The sequence below is a fragment of the Aegilops tauschii genome, chromosome 4 (assembly GCF_002575655.3).
Source record: "Aegilops tauschii subsp. strangulata cultivar AL8/78 chromosome 4, Aet v6.0, whole genome shotgun sequence".
Taxonomy (NCBI): domain Eukaryota; kingdom Viridiplantae; phylum Streptophyta; class Magnoliopsida; order Poales; family Poaceae; genus Aegilops; species Aegilops tauschii.
In genome coordinates this window covers 500,957,136-500,975,421 of record NC_053038.3, presented here as the reverse complement: position 1 = coordinate 500,975,421, position 18,286 = coordinate 500,957,136, and the positions used below count along the sequence as shown (strand labels likewise).

The window sequence follows — 18,286 nt, the reverse complement described above, 5'->3', positions numbered from 1 at the left end:
AGCACCGTAAGATCGAACCCATCACAAAGCACCTCTCCCACTGCAAGATAAATTAATCTAGTTGGCCAAACCAAATCAATAGATCAGAGAGAAATACGAAGCTATAATAATCATGCATACAAAAGTTCAGAGAAAACTCAAATAATATTCATTGATAATCTGATCATAAACTCACAATTCATTAGATCCCAACAAACACACCGAAAAAATAAATTACATCGGATGGAACTCCAAGAACACCGAGGAGAACATTGTATTGAAGATCAAATAGAGAGAAGAAGCCATCTAGCTACTAACTATGGACCTGTAGGTCTGTGGTAAACTACTCACGCATCATCAGAAGGGCAACAAGGTTGATATAGAGCACCTCCGTGATTGATTCCCCCTCCGGCGGAGTACCGTAAAACGTCCCCAGATGGGATCTCTCGAGAACAAAGGCTTGCAGCGGCGGGTGACACTCCACTACTACTGTAACTAACTAGTGACGTGTAAATATAACAAAGGCCACCTGTAATATAGCTCACGAGGCATAAGTTATTGGTGAATAGCATACAACACTAGTATGCACTATCTCTGTCATTGTTTATTGGTCTCTTTGTATTTAGTGTTAAATTTTGACCATAGATGTAATTAACAAAATGTCAATGCATGTCAACAAAAATTATATCATTGGAAACTATGTCAAATACGAATTCAATGATATAATTTTTGCTGGCATGCATTAACATGTTGTTAGTTAAATCTATGGTGAAAATTTGACATAAAATATGAAAAGACCAATAAAGCCGGACGGAGGTAGTAGCTCATTAAGCATAAGTTACTGATGGTGGTGATATTATGAGGGTAGAGTCGGCTGCCAAACATATCCCCACGAGCGGACAGAATACAGAAAACCTGAACAATGCATACAGCCAAGATAAGAGGGCAAGTCGGTTGCGCAACACACATGCATGCATGCATACGTACGCTCACTATGTTGAGTTCTTTTGTTTTCGGGATCACTATTTGAGTTCAGTGAACCTGAACAATATATATAGTTTTTCTATTCATACGTGCTGTCCTACCATACGTTGCAGTTGCACCACCTTGGGAGGGAGGGAGGGAGGGAGGGACCCCCCATCCCCATGCCGACATCGTTGACCTATAAGTAGACGTCGGCGACCAGTTTCCCCTCGCATCAAGCCTATAAGTAGACGGCCATGCGTTGCGGCAGACAACAACTCGAGAGGCACACCCACACAAGCAGCGACTGAGCGTCATCACAGGCCCAAGGTGGTTGTTGGTTGCAATGGCCGGCTGCGGAGGTGGCCTGTACGCCGTGCTCGGCGTCTCCAGCGACTGCTCCGACGCCGAGCTGCGCAGCGCCTACAGGAAGCTCGCCATGGTTACTGCTTTCCTCCTCTGCTCTCCCCAGGGGCGGAGCCAGGAATTGAACATAGGGGGGGCGAATCAAAACTAAAAAAAATTGCAGCCCATGACCCCTTATAAACGACCTCCTTGACAATTATCTTTGTGTATAGATCATCCATATATACAACTAACATATTTAATTAGAAAATACATGTTATCAATTAGGGGCATTTTTTTTAAAGAAACGTCTAATTAGTAAATTAACAGAGATTCTCTTACATGCTTGATTAATAGGCTGTTAGGTTGTAATCCAGAGAAAAGAATGAACCAGCTGCGAGGGATATTGTATGTCGACATACCTTTCAAACGGAGCTTTAGATCATGAACAAACGGAGCCTTAGATCATGAACACATACACGACGGACTCAATGACATACGGCTCAACAGAGCGGTTAACACCATGGAGAAGCTGGAAGCAACTTGGTCCTTGCGGGGTCTCCTAGCGCCACCAGCGCCGGCAAACGGAAGCAGTGCCTGGTGGTTGGTTGCCGGGCGGGTGGGATTGGAGGTGCAGCGAGCCATTGAGTGGCGGCAAGAAACCCTAGCTCCTAGCGATTAGGGAACTGGGAGATCGATTTTGGATCAGATCAACGTACAGAGTTCCAAACGATCAAACTTGTAGGCCTCCTGCTCACCGGTGGTCAGAATGGGCAGATGGGCCACTATTTGGGCTTGGCTTGCATAGTCTACTGATTAAACATTACTTTTGGGCTGAATTGCTAATTAAGTAGTAATTATCTCTGGCCAATTAGCGCATATAACATAAAATACTAGTACTATGGCCCGTGAGACATTGAGGGGGGCTGGCTCTCCCCTCTTGTGTTCAGCTAGATGATATTTTCTCTGTTTCTTGGCTCCTCTGTTTCACCTACTACTTGTCTAGTTAAATTAAATAAATAAATATATGTTGGGTTGCAGAAATGGCACCCGGAGAGGTTCCACAAGATCCAGGCAGCATACGCCGGTAAGTTCATGGCCCTCTTCCTCTTCCTCTTCCTCTTCCTCACTGCTCCGCTGGTACGTTGAGATCCATTCTTACCGTATAGAGAAAGAGAGAGAATGTGAGGCTTTGCTGCCGTATACGTGTTCCGTTGTGGCTCTATGTACTATTTATCTTTCTACGTACCCACGAGAAAGAGACGCCGAGAGCGTAGAGGGTGACGTGGTTTCAACTTGAACATGCATGCAGTTCTGTCGGATCCCAACAAGCGTATCCTCTACGACGTCGGAGCCTACGACAGCGACGGCGACCGCGACGACGAGGTGTGTTTTATTTACTAATATGTCTCTTCTTCCTTCAACACAACAGTCCTTAGATATATATTATAATAGTCCACGACGACGAGGTGTGAGGCTTTGCTGCCGTATACGTGTTAGATTCAACTCAACTCACACTGCTGCTCTGCTCTGCTTACAGATATCATAATATCATGGAGGTTTTTAACCAGCAGAGCAGAGCAGAGCACTACTTATTTATTGTTCACCATCATGACCATACCATGCAGGAAGACGGCGAGGGCGAGAGCCTAGGGGCGTGTTTGGTTCAAGTTTTAAACAGTAGTCGCATTGCATACACTTCTCAACCCAGCCTGGGTGAGCAAAAACAGCCTCAAATGTGTCATCTGCAAGTTGTTTCGTTGCCTGCATCGAGGGTCGCTGCATGAGGTAATACCCAAGTGCACTTTGTTTGGTTGCCTGCATTAGCCCAAGTGGCACATGAACACGGTGTTTGGTTGCCCGCATGGGGTGTGATTAAGAGCTAGCACTTGCACTTAGCACACAGGGTTAAGAGCTAGCAGAGGGAGGGGGAGAAGAAATGCAGTGTGCGCCGGACCATGGCGACTGCGGTGGATAGTGGCTGTGGCGCCGTGTCCGACATGACGAGCATGGAGTCGTCGACGAGCGACCCCGTCGGCTGCACGGCGAGCGACACCGTCGATGAACTAGTTGCGGTGCTTGCGCAAAGACAGTCGATAGAGGAGGAGAATGCAGTGCTCGTGCCATCCCGGACCGGAGCACAGCGTCGGCGAGAGAGACAAATGGGGGGGGGGGGGGGGACCAGGCCATCCGCGCCAGCGGCGGCTCTGCTCGCCGTCGCCGCCTGTTGCGCGGCGCTCCTCGTCGTGGCCGCACCGCCGCAGCACCACCAGCCGCAGCAGCAGCACAAGCACGTGAGGATCGTCAGTAGACTGCTGTCCAAAGAGAGATGAAGTTACGATCGTCGAAACCAAAAATTTACAACACGAATGTTACGAGGAACTGTGAGATTAGGCTACTGGTCAAAGGAAAACTCAAATGATCGATCGTGCGCGACGAATCTGACAAAATTCGTCAAGAACAGCTTCAAACGGGAAGAAGAAATTAAGAACTTACAGCCGACGAAACTACGAACCGGTCGCCTGAATGGAACCGTAGCATCGAGGTGCATCTTTTTCGTGTAGAGCTTACCTCGAATCGAAGCACCATTGTGTAGATCGGAAGGGGCAAGGAAGAACAGAATTAGAGGGAAGATTACTCGAGATAGGAGAAGATAAGCACACACAGGCTGCATACCGGCTCGTATCCCTCTCATCTTCCCTCGTGCAAGTGGCCCACCTTGTGCGCTCGCCTCAGCCTGGCTCGAGAAACTGCCGATTCCTGGGTTCCCAGCGAGGCAGGCCCAGAGGTGCTTTAAGTTTCCTGCTATGCATGCCCAATAGTAAAACCAGCTAACCAAACAGCCCGTTCGCTTCCCGCACGGGTCTGGTTGGGCTTCACACAGGCAACCAAACACGCCCCAGAGGACATGCACAAGCAGTTCGAGGAGCTATTCCTCAAGCCGGACGCCTACGCCTATGCGCGCTCTTCCAAGTCATCATCGTCGTCGTCCAAGATAAGTGCCGGCAAGAAGTAACTAGAAAAGCTCCCAAGATGAATGATCTTCGTATGTGGAAATCGTTGTGTTGTTTCTAGAAAAGATGATCTTAGTACGTGGAGCTGCGGCTGGCTAATTTCATCCACGACGGATGACTTTGAAGAAGAGCATCTCCACGGAGGCAGAGAGAAGCAATCACCCAGAGTTGAATCTTCAGCTAGCCTAGCCTAGCCTAGTCACTAAGAAGAATTTATTTAAGGTGGCACGCGGATGACACCTCTCGCCATCGCGTGGAATTTTCCACCTTGTGATTTGTACTACTACTTTGCATGAATTGAAATAACATTTGCGTCATCTTTTTTAAACAAAATATAAGCAAATTTTCCACTCAGAATATACTTTTGAAAGCTGAGTCGACTTGCCAAACTAGATCTGGGGATCGGGGCTCAGGTAGCCCTTTATGTTTACCAAAATATTGTTTCTTATACACCTAAAAAATGCTAAAAAGTATACAAAATTCTATCAGCCTACAAATTATTAAATTAAACTTTGCATACACGTAGAGAATTGTATAGGTATTTGCAAAAAGAAGTTTTTCCAAAGCATTTAACAGCACTAAAAAATCAAATTTCAGGCTCATAGCCGGATCACCGAAAAGTTGCACTCGGTCCAGCTGGGCAATCCGAGGTGGGCCATGTCGTGTTTCTAAGACTGACAGTAGAATGGGGGTATGTATGAGGAGGCAAGATCCTAGCTATGGCGAAGTTGTACACACGAGTTTTACGAGTTCGGGCCCTTCGCGGAGAAAGTAATCGCCCTACGTCTCGGAGCCCGGAAGCGGTCGATTGGATTATGCGTGTGGATGTTACAGGGGGTCCGAACCCCTGTGCCAGTGGAGGGGGGTGGCTTATATAGAGTGCGCCAGGACCCCAGCCAGCCCACGTTACAAGGGGTTCAATGTACATAAAGAGAGGGTGTTACAGGTTACGCCTATAATAAAGTGACATAAATGACCATTAAGTCTATGGAGTAAACGCCCGACCGTTGCTATGCAGAGTGACTTTAGATCTTCTGTCTGTCGAATGGTTTCTGTTACGGTCGAGTGACATTGAATCTTCCGAGTGGAATGCTTCTGGTCGAGTGGATGATGTTATCCTTTGAATGCTTCTGACTTTAGGGTGATGTCCTAGGGGAGGGTGTCTAGGTCAGGCCTATGACCCTACCCTAGGTACACCCTACCCTAGGTACATAGCTTCATCATTAGCCCCTGAATGGTTCAGGTTCGAGTGGAGAAGGAGTTGAAAATACTTCCAACTCAAATTTTGCGCCTTGGAAGCGACTCGTTGGGGTCAATGAACAACATGATGACTTCAACTTCTTTTTCAGTCACCTTGATCCATTCCTTTTGTCGAGTGAACTTTTATTGCTAGGCTTCGAGTGTTGACATGGAAAAAATCTCCAGTCTGACAAGTTGCTCTGCTGCTTGCGGATATCGCGGGATTTGAATTTTGGGAAGCGCGCGGGCCGGAGGAGGCCGCAGTAATCGGGATGGATTAGGCAGGTCCGCCTCGATCTCCGCGCCACCTTTTTCGCCACGTGTCGCGTACGCGACTGTTGCGGGATTTGATAGGATCGCCTGGGCCCACGGGTCAGCCACTCGGAGACGACCTCATATAAGGTGTCGGACTGGGTTTTTGCACAGTGCGTTCCCATTCTTCCCCTTTCTCCTCCGATTTCTCCACCGCAACCACCTCTACTCTCGGCGCCGCAGCTCTGCTCGAGCTCCGCCCGCTGCAATGGAGAAGGAGAAGACGGTGGCCTTGGAGCGCGTGAAGAAGGCAACGGCGAAGGTGAAGGAGAAGAAGACCAGCCGGGGCGGATCTTCGTCGAGGTCCGGCTTGCTGCATGGCTGGATCCAGGGCGATTGGATTCGGTCGACGATCCGGCAAGACGACATCGATGATCTGGCCGAGGAGGGACTGATCCCCCATGAATCAGCGTGGCTCCCGGAGGACGAGACCGAGCCGCGGCCGCAGGAGGGTGAGTGCGTTCTCCTCGCTACTCACGTCGACCGCGGGTTTTCTTTGCCTCCCCATCCTTTCTTCCGAGGTTTCTTGAACTTCTTTGGAGCACAATTTCATCACTTTTCCCCCAACACCATCGTGTACCTTGCTGCCTTCGTGTCAATGTGCGAGAATTTCCTGGGTTGTCGACCACACTGGGGTCTCTTCAAGCACACTTTCACGTGCCGTTCTCAGTCGGTCAAGAAGGCCAATCCGAGTGATGAGAGGACGCATGTGATCCAGATGTGTGGGGGTCTTGGGATTCAGATGAGAGGTAAAAGCACTTTTCCAGCCATGATCCTTCCCGAGTCAGTCAGAGGATGGCAGTCGACCTGGTTCTACTGCAAAGACTAGCCGACTCCAGGTCAGTCGACTGGACTTCCTCCTTTTTCCATGGCTCGAGTCGAAAAGCCCTCTGCTCTGAAAGTGACCCCGGAAGAGAAAGCGGAGGTGAAGGTGCTGGTCGAGCGAGTAGTCCAGCTCGTCCGTGACGGCGTGACTGACATGGATCTGTTGGAGGTCTTCCTCAGGCGACGCATTCAGCCGCTTCAAGCTCGTGACCATCCGATGTGGATGTATTCGGGCATCGATGATACCACTCGGATCCACCCAGAGGAAGTCGATGAGGAAACGGTGGAGCAGTGGCTGAGGGGTATCACTGGCAACAAGGACAACCCCAGGGGGTCCAGGAGGATCCCTCCACTCGATAACTCGTATGAACCAGACAAGGTCCGACTCTAAATTGTCGAGTGCTTTCTTGATTAATCATGTAACTGCTTGTTGTCAACCGACTGATTTTTGTTTCGCTTGCTGTCTTTCAGGCCCTTACTGAGATGTACTCGATGCCCAACGGGGAGCAGGGGCAAGATCCAGAGGGGGAGGCGAGCGGAGGCGAGAGCGGCTAGTGGCACTCTGATGGAGAAGAGGACGAGGAGAGCGACGACCCGAGTGACGAAGAAGGGGTCGACTCCCCTCCTCGTAGGGAAATGCGTTCCAAGCACACTCACGATCCGTCAAGTATCCGTGGCAAAGCGACTGCGCAGACCGGGCAATCGTCAAAGCATCCTCGGACTTCTTCTCCAGCGTCGACTGAGAAGGCACCAAAGCAATCGAAAGCTGCACCGTCAAAACCGCAAAAGGCCTTGCCCAAGATCAAAGTGGCCATTCCCATTGCTTCCGGGTAATAGTTGGACTTGTTTTCTTGGTTTAATTTTGAATCTGAATTTTGGTCGACTCACTGCGGCAGATATGACAGACTGAACCTTGAAATTTGCAGTGCTGCTACCTTCGAGACTTCTGCTCACAAGAATGAAGACGAGGAAATGGAAGATGCAATCACCTCCAACCCAGGTACGAATCTCGTAATCCTTTTTTCGTTTACTCGACCGTTTGGTTGGTCGATTGGATTTCTGACGATTGATCCCTTTTGCAGCTCCTCCCAATGTCATTGATCTTCCGGACGACGACGAGGATGTGCCGCTGAGGCCTCAGGGAAGGAGAAACAGGAAGGCGTCTGCTGGTAAAACGCCTCAGTCGATGCCGGCAACGGAATCGGCAACCCCGGCGGGTGGCAATGCCAATCAGACTTCTGTGACCTTCGCCGTACCATTGACGAGTGCTCAGCCCTCAGCGTCGACTGCGCAGACTCCAGCTGGCCCTTCTTCACTCTTTACTGCACATCACGTCCCAGAGGATCAAGTGGGCGCTGCAAAGGAGGCCATACGCCAAGCGGGCATCATGATGGAGCAGATGAAGGTGGTCCGGGAGGCCAGCCAAGCTGCTTATGAAGCCAGCTCGGCTCTCCAGAGCAACGTCCAGGTTAGCTGATCACCGACTGACTCTTTAGCTTGTCGCTTGTTCTGTTAGGATATGCTACCTGAAAACTTTTCTTGAAGAATCTTTTCATCCGTCTGCGTTTCGCATTTGCACACCCACCGGGTGTTTTGACTTGCCACTGAGCAAATTTGTATCTTGAGTCGACTAGGTTGTGTCGATTGAGTCTTTGAACTAGTGGGGGCACGCTGAGTGCACCTACTGGGTGTAGTCCCCGACACCATAGTTGACTGCGGGTAGTCGACTGTGGTCTGAGAATTGGAATTTCCTCACTCGGCCTGGACAGACCATGTCGAGTGGAACCTGAACCAGTGGGGGCACGCTAATGCACCCACTGGGTGTAGTCCCCGAGACCGTGGTCGACTGCAGGCAGTCGATTATGGTCTGAGAACAACTTTCTTCTCTCTCTCTTTCTTTTTTTACACACTCGGCCTGGACGGACCATGTCGAGTGGAAATTGGACCAGTGGGGGCACGCTAAGTGCACCCACTGGGTGTAGTCCCCAAGACTACTGTTGGATGTTTGATTCGGCAGTAGTCTTAGAATCTGTTGACTTTATCACCTTATCTCTCCGAAGCAACCAATCTTTTCATCTGTCGACTGACTGTCCTTTGATTATAGAAATCCTGCGAACTTGGAGCTCGTTTTGCTGACCTGGAGCAGAAGCAGATTCAGCTCAACCTCGATCTGGAGCTGGCCAAGACAAATTTGCAGAAGGCCAAGGATGAAGCCGTTGGTACGAAAAACTTGTTGACTGATTTGTTTCTGAACCGAGTGTTATTTGCTTTTATCTGAACCGAGCACTATTTCTTTCAGAAACAATGAACCAGGCTCTGGCGCAGAAGGATCTGGATCTTGCAGCCACGCAGAAAGCAGCCGAAGAGAAAACTGCACTCGTCGACCAGAAGCTAGCTTCAGTCGGCAAACTGGAGGAAGAGAACGCCAAGCTGAAGACTGCCCTGGATGAAGCCAACAAGGAGGCGACTCGTCTGAAGAAGGACAAGAGGGCTCTGACCGACAAGATTGAAGACATTGCCCGCAAGACGGACGACTTGGAAAATTATCTGGGAGGGCTTGCCAAGAAGTTGTTCATCATGCTTGACGGTGCCTTCCTTTGCCCGACTGGCTTGTTGCTGTCGACTCAACATATGATCATCGACTCATTGTTGCATTGTGTGTGCAGAGTTTTGCCAAAACTTCGAGGAAGAAACTGGGCGAGTTGAAACAAGCTTGGACCCCATTCTGTCTCCCGTGAAGGACGAAGCTGCCATGAACGTGCTCCGACTGGAATCTCGTGTCGCTGGCGTTGTTGACTACCTCGCTCGTCTGAAGGTCGCGGTGTCACGCATCGACACAATGCTCTGGCCAGGGGTGACGCTTCAAAATGACCTCGAGTGTCTGATTACTCGACTCAATGAGATCCCTGGTCGAGTGCAAGAATGGAAGAAATCTTCTGCCCGATGCGGTGCTGACGTGGCTCTGTCGCTTGTTTGTGTCCACTGTAGAGAAGCTCGAGGAGAAAAGCTGGCGGCGATCAAGGTTGCCAATACCAAAAGGCACGACTTCCAATCCTTCATGGAAACTTTCATTGCTGCTGCCAGTCGGATTGCCGACGGAATTGACCTGGACGAGTTCGTCGAGCCGGCTAGCCCTCCTCCTGCGGAGTGAACAAACTTTACGTCCCACCTTAAATTTGCCTCGGAATGCCGTGTGATTTTGTAATCATTAGACTCCTTCGGGCCTGACGCCCGAGCACTTTAATCCGTGGTACGGAACCTTAGGATTTATCCGAACTTGGTTTATCTTTGAAAATGTTTGTGTTTGCCTTTGAGCGGAACTTGTTCTCCACTCGGAAAAGGTGGCAGTCGACCTGCACCTCATCGTCCTTGCGGACAGCGATGGAGCATACGTTATACTTGTGACGTAGCTCTGAGGAGAAGGTGGCAGTCGACCTGCACCTCATCGTCCTTGCGGACAGGGATGGAGCGCACGTTATACTTGTGACACAGCTTTGAGGAGAAGGTGGCAGTCGATCTGCACCTCGTCGTCCTTGCGGACAGGGATAGAGCGCACGTTATACTTGTGACGCAGCTCTAAGGAGAAGGTGGCAGTCGACCTGCACCTCGTCGTCCCCGCGGATAGGGATGGAGCGCGTAATCAAATCTCCGAGTGGGAAGGTCATTCTCCACTCGGAAAGAATTTTATCCTTAGGCGAGCACCGGACTGCAGCTGAGCCCCCGAGTGGAAGGGTTGCTCACCACACAGTAGGATTTTTCAAACTTAGGCGAGTACTGGACTACAGCTAAGCCCCCGAGTGGGAGGGTTGCTCACCACTCGGTATGATTTTACAAACTTAGGTGAGTATTGGACTGTAGCTAAGCCCCCGAGTGGGAGGGTTGCTCACCACTCGGTAGGATTTTACAAACTTAGGCGAGTACTGGACTGCAGCTAAGCCCCCGAGTGGGAGGGTTGCTCACCACTCAGTAGGATTTTACAAACTTAGGCGAGTACTGGACTGCAGCTAAGTCCCCGAGTGGGAGGGTTGCCAACCACTCGATAGGATTTTACAAACTTAGGCGAGTACTGGACTGCAGCTAAGCCCCCGAGTGGATAGGATTTTTCAAACTTAGGGGAGTACTGGACTGCAGCTAAGCCCCCGAGTGAGAGGGTTGCTCACCACTCGGTAGGATTTTTCAAACTTAGGCAAGTACTGGACTGCAGCTAAGCCCTCGAGTGGGAGGGTTGCTCACCACTCGGTAGGATTTTTCAAACTTAGGCGAGTACTGGACTGCAGCTAAGCCCCCGAGTGAGAGGGTTGCTCACCACTCGGTAGGATTTTACAAACTTAGGCGAGTACTGGACTGCAGCTAAGCCCCCGAGTGAGAGGGTTGCTCACCACTCGGTAGGATTTTACAAACTTAGGCGAAACGGATTCGCAGCTAAGCCTTCGAGCGAGAGGCTTGCTCTTCACTCGGCAGGATTTTACAAACTTAGGCGAAACGAAGTCGCAGCTAAGCCTTCGAGTGAGAGGCTTGCTCTTCACTCGGCAGGATTTTTTTTAAACTTAGGCGAAGCGGATTCGCATCTAAGGCACCCACTGGGGGATTTAGAGCATATAAAAAAGGAACAACAATCATTTAGGAGACTGTAAAACTGTGTCTTTGATAATCAAACCAGAAGGTGTTTCTTATTACATCTCGACAGTCTGAATGCTTAAGTGTAAAAGGGGCGGAGGAGCTCCCCATTCCAAGCGCGTGGCTCATCTTTATTGTGCTCGACATTGTAGAGGTGGTATGCTCCGTTGTGGAGCACTTTGGTGACGATGAAGGGGCCCTCCCAAGCTGGTGCAAGCTTGTGTGGTTTCTGCTGATCCACTCGAAGAACCAAATCTCCTTCCTGAAAGGCTCGACCTCTCACATTTCTGGCGTGGAATCGACGCGAGTCTTGCTGATAAATGGTTGACCGGATCAGGGCCATCTCTCTTTCTTCTTCCAGGAGATACACTGCATCTTGCCGTGCTTGCTCTGCTTCAGCTTCTGAGAAAAGTTTGACTCGTGGCGCATTGTGAAGCAAATCACTCGGAAGTACAGCTTCAGCTCCATAGACCAAGAAGAATCACTACAAAAAATACACTTCCGTGATGATACGTGTTTGTCACAGTAGGTCGTGTTTTTTGTCATGCATGTACATCCATGACGATTTTATGACAGAATCAAGATAGTCATACATGTGCTGTCGTAGAAGTGTTCCATGATATTACCAAAATTATCATCACGGAAGTGTCCACTTCCATGACGATAAATCGCGCGTCACAAAAGTGCTTTCGTCAAGGGTGACCGACACGTGGCATCCACCATAACGGAACGCCGTTAAGCTATCGGGTCGGGTTTTGGATCCGATAACCCGTTAACAGCCCGGACCAATGGGGATTTTCCACGTGTAAAATCATCATTGGCTGGAGGAAACACGTGTCGGCTCATCGTTGGGACAGATGTCATCCACTCATTGGACAGAAGGCGCCTATGATACGTCGACACGTGGCACGACCCAACAGAGGCCCATTCTTGTGAAAAGGCCGGCCCGTTTGACTTGGTCAAAAGGTGGCGGGCCAGCCCATGGAAAGCCTGTTAACGGCCTGTTCGCATATAGCCCATTTACAGCCCGCTAACCCAAGGCTCGTTATGCCCTATCCGAATTAGGCCCAGTAGCGTCATCTAGACCATTCAATATGATTCCAGCCTGTTTTCACTTCTGGCCCATGTATGGCCCATGACGTCTTTCGGCCCATATGAGGCCCTTTGTAACTCTTGGTCCATTAACGGCCCGTGGTGAAACTGGCCCGCAATGAACAGTGTAACATTTTATACCCATTAACGGCCCGTCGTGAAACTGGCCCCTAATGAACAGTGTATCACTTTATACCCATTAACGGCCCGTTATTCCGTTGGGCCGTTTCCATCCCATGTTATCTTTCGGCCTTCTCAGAGCCCATTTATTCTTGGGCTCATTTCCAGCATTCGTTTACTTACGGCCCGTTACTGTCATTTTTTGCTTGTGGGCTAATTCAGCCCGAGGTTACAGTCGGCCCATTTGTGGCCCGTTAATACGTTGGGCCGTTTTCATAGCGTCATCAAATACGGCCGATTAACAACGGCCCGTTATGGTCGGCCCATGAACAGACGATTCCAACTCTAGCCCGTTTACGGCCATAATGCGGTCTATTATTGGCCCATGTTTGGCCAACCTATCATACGGCCCGTACAAGGCCCATTGAAGGCCCATTGTGTCTATGACCCGTATAAGGCCCATTGTTTCTACGACACGTAGAAGGCCCATTGTTTCTACGACCCGTAGGAGGGAAATGGTAACTGCAGTAATATGTAGCCCATGGTTATTGTGGCCTAGTTTTAAAAAATAGGGTATTGCGGCCACTAGCAAATCGCGGGAAAAGAACTGCACTAACTACAAGCAAAGAAATAAACAAGACAATAAGGAAATAAATAAGCAAGCAACTTACGCTAGGCTATCACGGCTATTACACATATTACATCCATTGGGCATCAAAGTTCGCCACCAGTGCAAATATAGGGAACACAGCAGCATATAAACGCCGCAGGACAACAAGTCCAGAACTGAAACCACTTTAGAAGAGCTCAAGAAACAATATCCTGGGTACCCATAATGCTGGAAAGATGCTTAGCAAGCTTATTAACTTTCTCTTGTTTGACGCTTAAGTCCTCTAGCACTTGCTGTTGCACCAGAAAGTATACATATGAATTCTGCAGGGACTTCCTCAGTCCTTTGGCTTCCTGTCGCATAACATCTGATCGATGTCTTTCAACTTGAAGTTGAGACTCAAGAAGCCGAACTGATTCAGGCAACGAGTTCGAAGAGCTGGTGCCAGCAGTAGTAGCTAGTAACTCGAACACTACATCAAGACAGGACTTTGGGGTTGTCTCAGTGTCTTCAATATAGTTTTTATCAGCTTTCTTGGAGACCAACAGGGATGTCTCACTATCTTGAACCTTATCTGCATTACTTCCTTTACCATTGCATAACGGGGTACTCTTCTCGAATATTTTATCCGCGTTCTAAAAGAGAAACAAACAAACACATCACAGGTTTACAATGTAGTATATGAAACTCATTTTGGTAAACCGGTTCAGTAGTAAGGTGGACAGGATAACAGCATGAAACAAACATATATCTATGTAGTATGGTCATTGTATGGTCTATATCATTCTAGTTTATGTTGCCAAATCAAGATAGATACAGTTCGAATCATATCTATTTAAGACAAAGCAACATAGACAGAATATAAGTGTGGGAAACTACACAGCAATAACAACACTTGTAATGTGCATGGCATGAGAACATAACTGTTTATTCAATTGAAACTAAAATCAACATAGAGCAAGTTACAATAGCAAACTGCCAAACACGTTAAAGATACAGGTTTAAAACATACATGTTGCGCCATTGGAGTTTCAGTTACATCCTTCAAATTTGAAATTAATTGGTATGAGTAAATACAGTGATGCAAGAGCAAAGTAGTATGAACCATAGCTACGGAACCTGACTTGAGAACAATTCTTCTTCTGCTTTAAGCGTTGACTTGGGGTTCGGAGTGGTGGTCCTCGTGCTTTGGGCACTGCAGTTACCTTACTAACTGCTCGTGTTTGGGTGCTCTGTGGTGGAGGCGGTGCTGTGTCAACGGGAACTGGGTTACTATCTGCTGGGGTTGGGGTTAGAAGGGGTGTAGCTAGTTCTCTGTCCAACTGGGTAGGGGTACAATCTGCATGAGTCTGGGTTATGTGTGGTAGGGCTGGTTCTTGGGCAAGTACAACCGTGGTTCTATCTGCATCGACAGGTAGCACGATCTTTTCTGAAGACCGTGTTTTTACTCCCACAGATACTGCCATCACTCCCTCCAATTGAAATGGCTGATAAACAAGAAAAGTAATTGAATGTACAGACATTGTAAGATAGACAGGTGCAATGGATAGTAGGGAAGAAAACAGGGCATGAAATAATTCACATTTACGTTGTCTAACCAAACAGAATAGCAGGACATAATTTCACATATATGATGGCTAATTAAACAGGATAGCATGACACAATTTCACATGTATGATGGCTAACTAAACAGGATAGAATGACATACTTCAAAATATGATGACCATGTAAACAGGATGACATGATATAACTATACGATGTGTCTATTAAAGTGGTTGGAATGCCATAAATCACAAACATGCCGTCGATGGAAACATGATGGCATGATATAATTCACTGATAGAATGACATAATTTAAAATATGATGACTATGTAAACAGGATGAGATGATATAACTATATTATGTCTTTAGAAAATGGGTTGGCATGCCATAATTCAGATACATGCTGTGTATGTAAACATAATGGCATGACATAATTCAAATATATGATTTATATACTAAGGAAGTGAGCAGAGGGCAATCGCATATATGATGTGTCAACTAAGGAGATGGCATTCAATATTGCGTATATGATGTAAAAACTAAGCATTGCAATACAACATATGCATGATATGAGTAATATAACCCTGCCAAGTTTGAGCATACACCTCAGGGGGATAATAGGACTGGTCATCTGCCTCTGAATCCTCCTCTGAAGAGCTATCTGTAACCAGCAAGATATCTGCTTCAGCAGGTAGCATTGTCTGCTCTGAAGACCTTGTTTTCACTGCAGATTTCTCCATCACCAATTCAAATGGCTGATGCACGGGAAGAGCAGTTGAATATACAAACATTGTCGACAAAAGCAATGAGAAATACAAAAAAAGGACGGCATGATATAATTCACATATATGACGCTTTCCTAAACAGCATGGCATTGCATAATTCACATACATAATGCCTTGCAACAAGATAACATTGCATAATTCACATATATAATGTCTTGCAACAAGATGGCATTGCATAATTCACATATATGGTAATTAGACACTAAACAGGTGGCATTCACACAAAGCATGTCTAAACTAAGCAAATGACATAGCAATGCAAGATACCATACGCACGATATGAGCAACATAACCCTGCCAAGTTAGAGCATGCACCTCGAGGGGAAAATATGACTGGTCATCTGTCTCTGAATCCTCCTCTGAGGAGCTATCGGTAACCAGCAAGACATGCGATTCGTCAGATAGCATTGTCCGCTCTGAAGACCTTGTTTCCACTCCAGATTTTTCCATGACCGTGCCGAGTGGCTGATGCACAGGAAGAGTAATTGAATGTACTAAACTTGTTGACAAATTTAACATGTAATAAAAAAATGATGGCATGATATAATTCACATATAAGATGACTGGCTAACCAGGGTGGCATTGCAAAATTCACATATATGATGCCTGGCTAAACAAGATGGCATTGCGTGATTCACATATACGATAAAGAAACTAAACATATGGCATTGACACAAAGCATGTCTAAACTAAGCAGATGACATCTTTAATGTATACAGTAAGCAATGCAAGGCACCATATGCATGATATTACCAACATCAGCATGCCAAGTTAGAGCGAAGACCTCATGGGGTAAATAGGAGTGGTCTTCTCCTTCTGAATCCCCCTCAGAACAGTTGTCTTCCTCTTGATTACGATCCGAAATGGGTGGAGGGGGGCTGCCTTTGCGCCCACCATGGAGCGACGTCTGCATGAAATTTTATTGCCACGCAAGGCTCGTCTCTTTTGCTCTACATGATCAGTTCCATTGTGTACAATAACTGGCATGCATAGGAATAAAACATAGTGAGATTATGTAAGGAGTGCATGCACAAATCTAGAGTGATGGTAGCAAACTATGGATAGACCCAAAACCAATGATAGCAGGCAGATAATAGCTTTAGTTAAAAAATACGGATAATGGCTCCTTTAATGTTTGTTTGCACCCAACATGAAACTCATAGTAGACACCCGAGATTAACCAGATAGTAGACAGATAGTACTGATTGCTGCCCCAATATGTACCCCACAACCATTTAAAAACTCAAGTTTCAGCATTAGTTTGGACCTGACTCGGAGTCTAATAGGTGAACACGACGATAATGTAGCATGTCATCATATTAAGCGATGCATAACGTAAGCAGACACGGAAGAGTGCGACCTCTCTTGCGGACCCGTGTAGTCCTCAAGGTCATCTGCTCAGTTGATGATGGTAATGCAGTTGTCGTGGCTGCCGGCGGCGGGGAAGAAGATCTGAGGTGGCGAAAGACAGTCTGGAGAGCGGATCCCTGCTGTGGTGAACCCTTCCGTCATTGGAGCAGCTGAGCTAGGGTGGAACACAGCGCCGCAGTAGCAGGACAAACCACACAAGGTTTTCTTTGACACATATCTGTAACAGATGTAATTGAGTAAGGGCTTGTTTGAATTTGAGGATTCTAACAATGCAGGGATAGGAAATAGACAGGAATAGGCCAGGAATGCACGTGTAAAACAGAGAATTTAAAAACACAGGATTTCTGCCAATCTGGGTGTTTGATTCACAACAATTGGAAGATCACAGGATGCAAAAAAGCATGGTGAGATTAAGTCAAACCACAAGAAAATGTACGTTTATAATGCTATTATGCTACTATCTCTTAGTCTTGTGCTTGATGAATCTCTACTCTTATAAAAAACAGAGTCAGTGATGATGGTGTGCCTGCCATCCTGCAATATAGGCCGTCCGATTTATATCTGACGGATACGAAGGAAACTATGGCGATTTTGCAAAAAGATACCCACACCCCTCTCCACATTTGCAAATAAGGCCTTCCCTCGTTCATCCTTTTCTCCCACAAGATAAACTACTCATACAAATGCTTCTTGATGTTCCGTGCAATGCATGGGCATCTTGCTAGTAGGAATATGAAAAGGAGGACAAGTGGAAATTACAATTCCTACGGTTTTCCTTTCAAGGAGACACTAAAGGAACAAATCCTACAGTTTTCCTTTGCTCCATTCCTTTGCACCAAATTCATGAAAAGTAGTACCATAGGAAACTTTCCAATTCCTATGTTTTTCATTCACTTTTCCTTTCAAGCACTGGCGATTCTAGTAGGCAGGCTTGAGCAAGGAAAATCCTACACTAAAAAATGTTTTTGTGCTACTTCTATTACTTTAGACCCAGGCCACTGCCATACTAGCTCAACTCCCAGGCCCATTGACAAATGCACAGCTCAAACGCGCAGAGATAAATAATGATGGCGTTCAAGAGAGTCCATCACAGATAGCTAAGTTGCCTGGTACCTCACTACTTGTCATATAGTAGGATAAAATAATCGTATTTCCCGTTACTACGTGTGCTTAGTGGACAATATATATAACATGTAGAGTAAAAAAGAGATGCAACAAGTGTAGAACCTCTTTGGCGAAGCCATGTCGATCTCAGCGTGAATGGGTTGGCCGGTGAGGATGCTCCGGCTGACTTGGCTGTCGGAGGAGGGGAAGAAGCTCTTAGGCGTCTAGAGATGGAGCCCGAGGTACTGCTTCGCTGTGATGGAGGGTTTCGTCATTGGAGCAGCTCCGGTGAGTTGTACGACGCCGAGGCTGAAGCAGGACAAGAGAGACAACATTAACCTAAGTGAATTCTAATAGCATCTCCAAT

General features: G+C 47.4%; 1 protein-coding gene across 1 annotated transcript; it reads left to right on the top strand.

Annotated features, from left to right (window-relative positions):
* The first annotated feature begins 1,288 nt into the window (after positions 1–1,288).
* LOC109754256 (uncharacterized) lies at positions 1,289–4,303 on the top strand. Its single transcript, XM_020313163.1, has 5 exons — positions 1,289–1,384; positions 2,329–2,374; positions 2,600–2,673; positions 2,916–2,942; positions 4,193–4,303. The coding sequence occupies exons 1-5, from the start codon at positions 1,289–1,291 to the stop codon at positions 4,301–4,303; spliced, it is 354 nt and encodes a 117-aa protein (XP_020168752.1).
* The last annotated feature ends 13,983 nt before the right edge of the window (positions 4,304–18,286 follow it).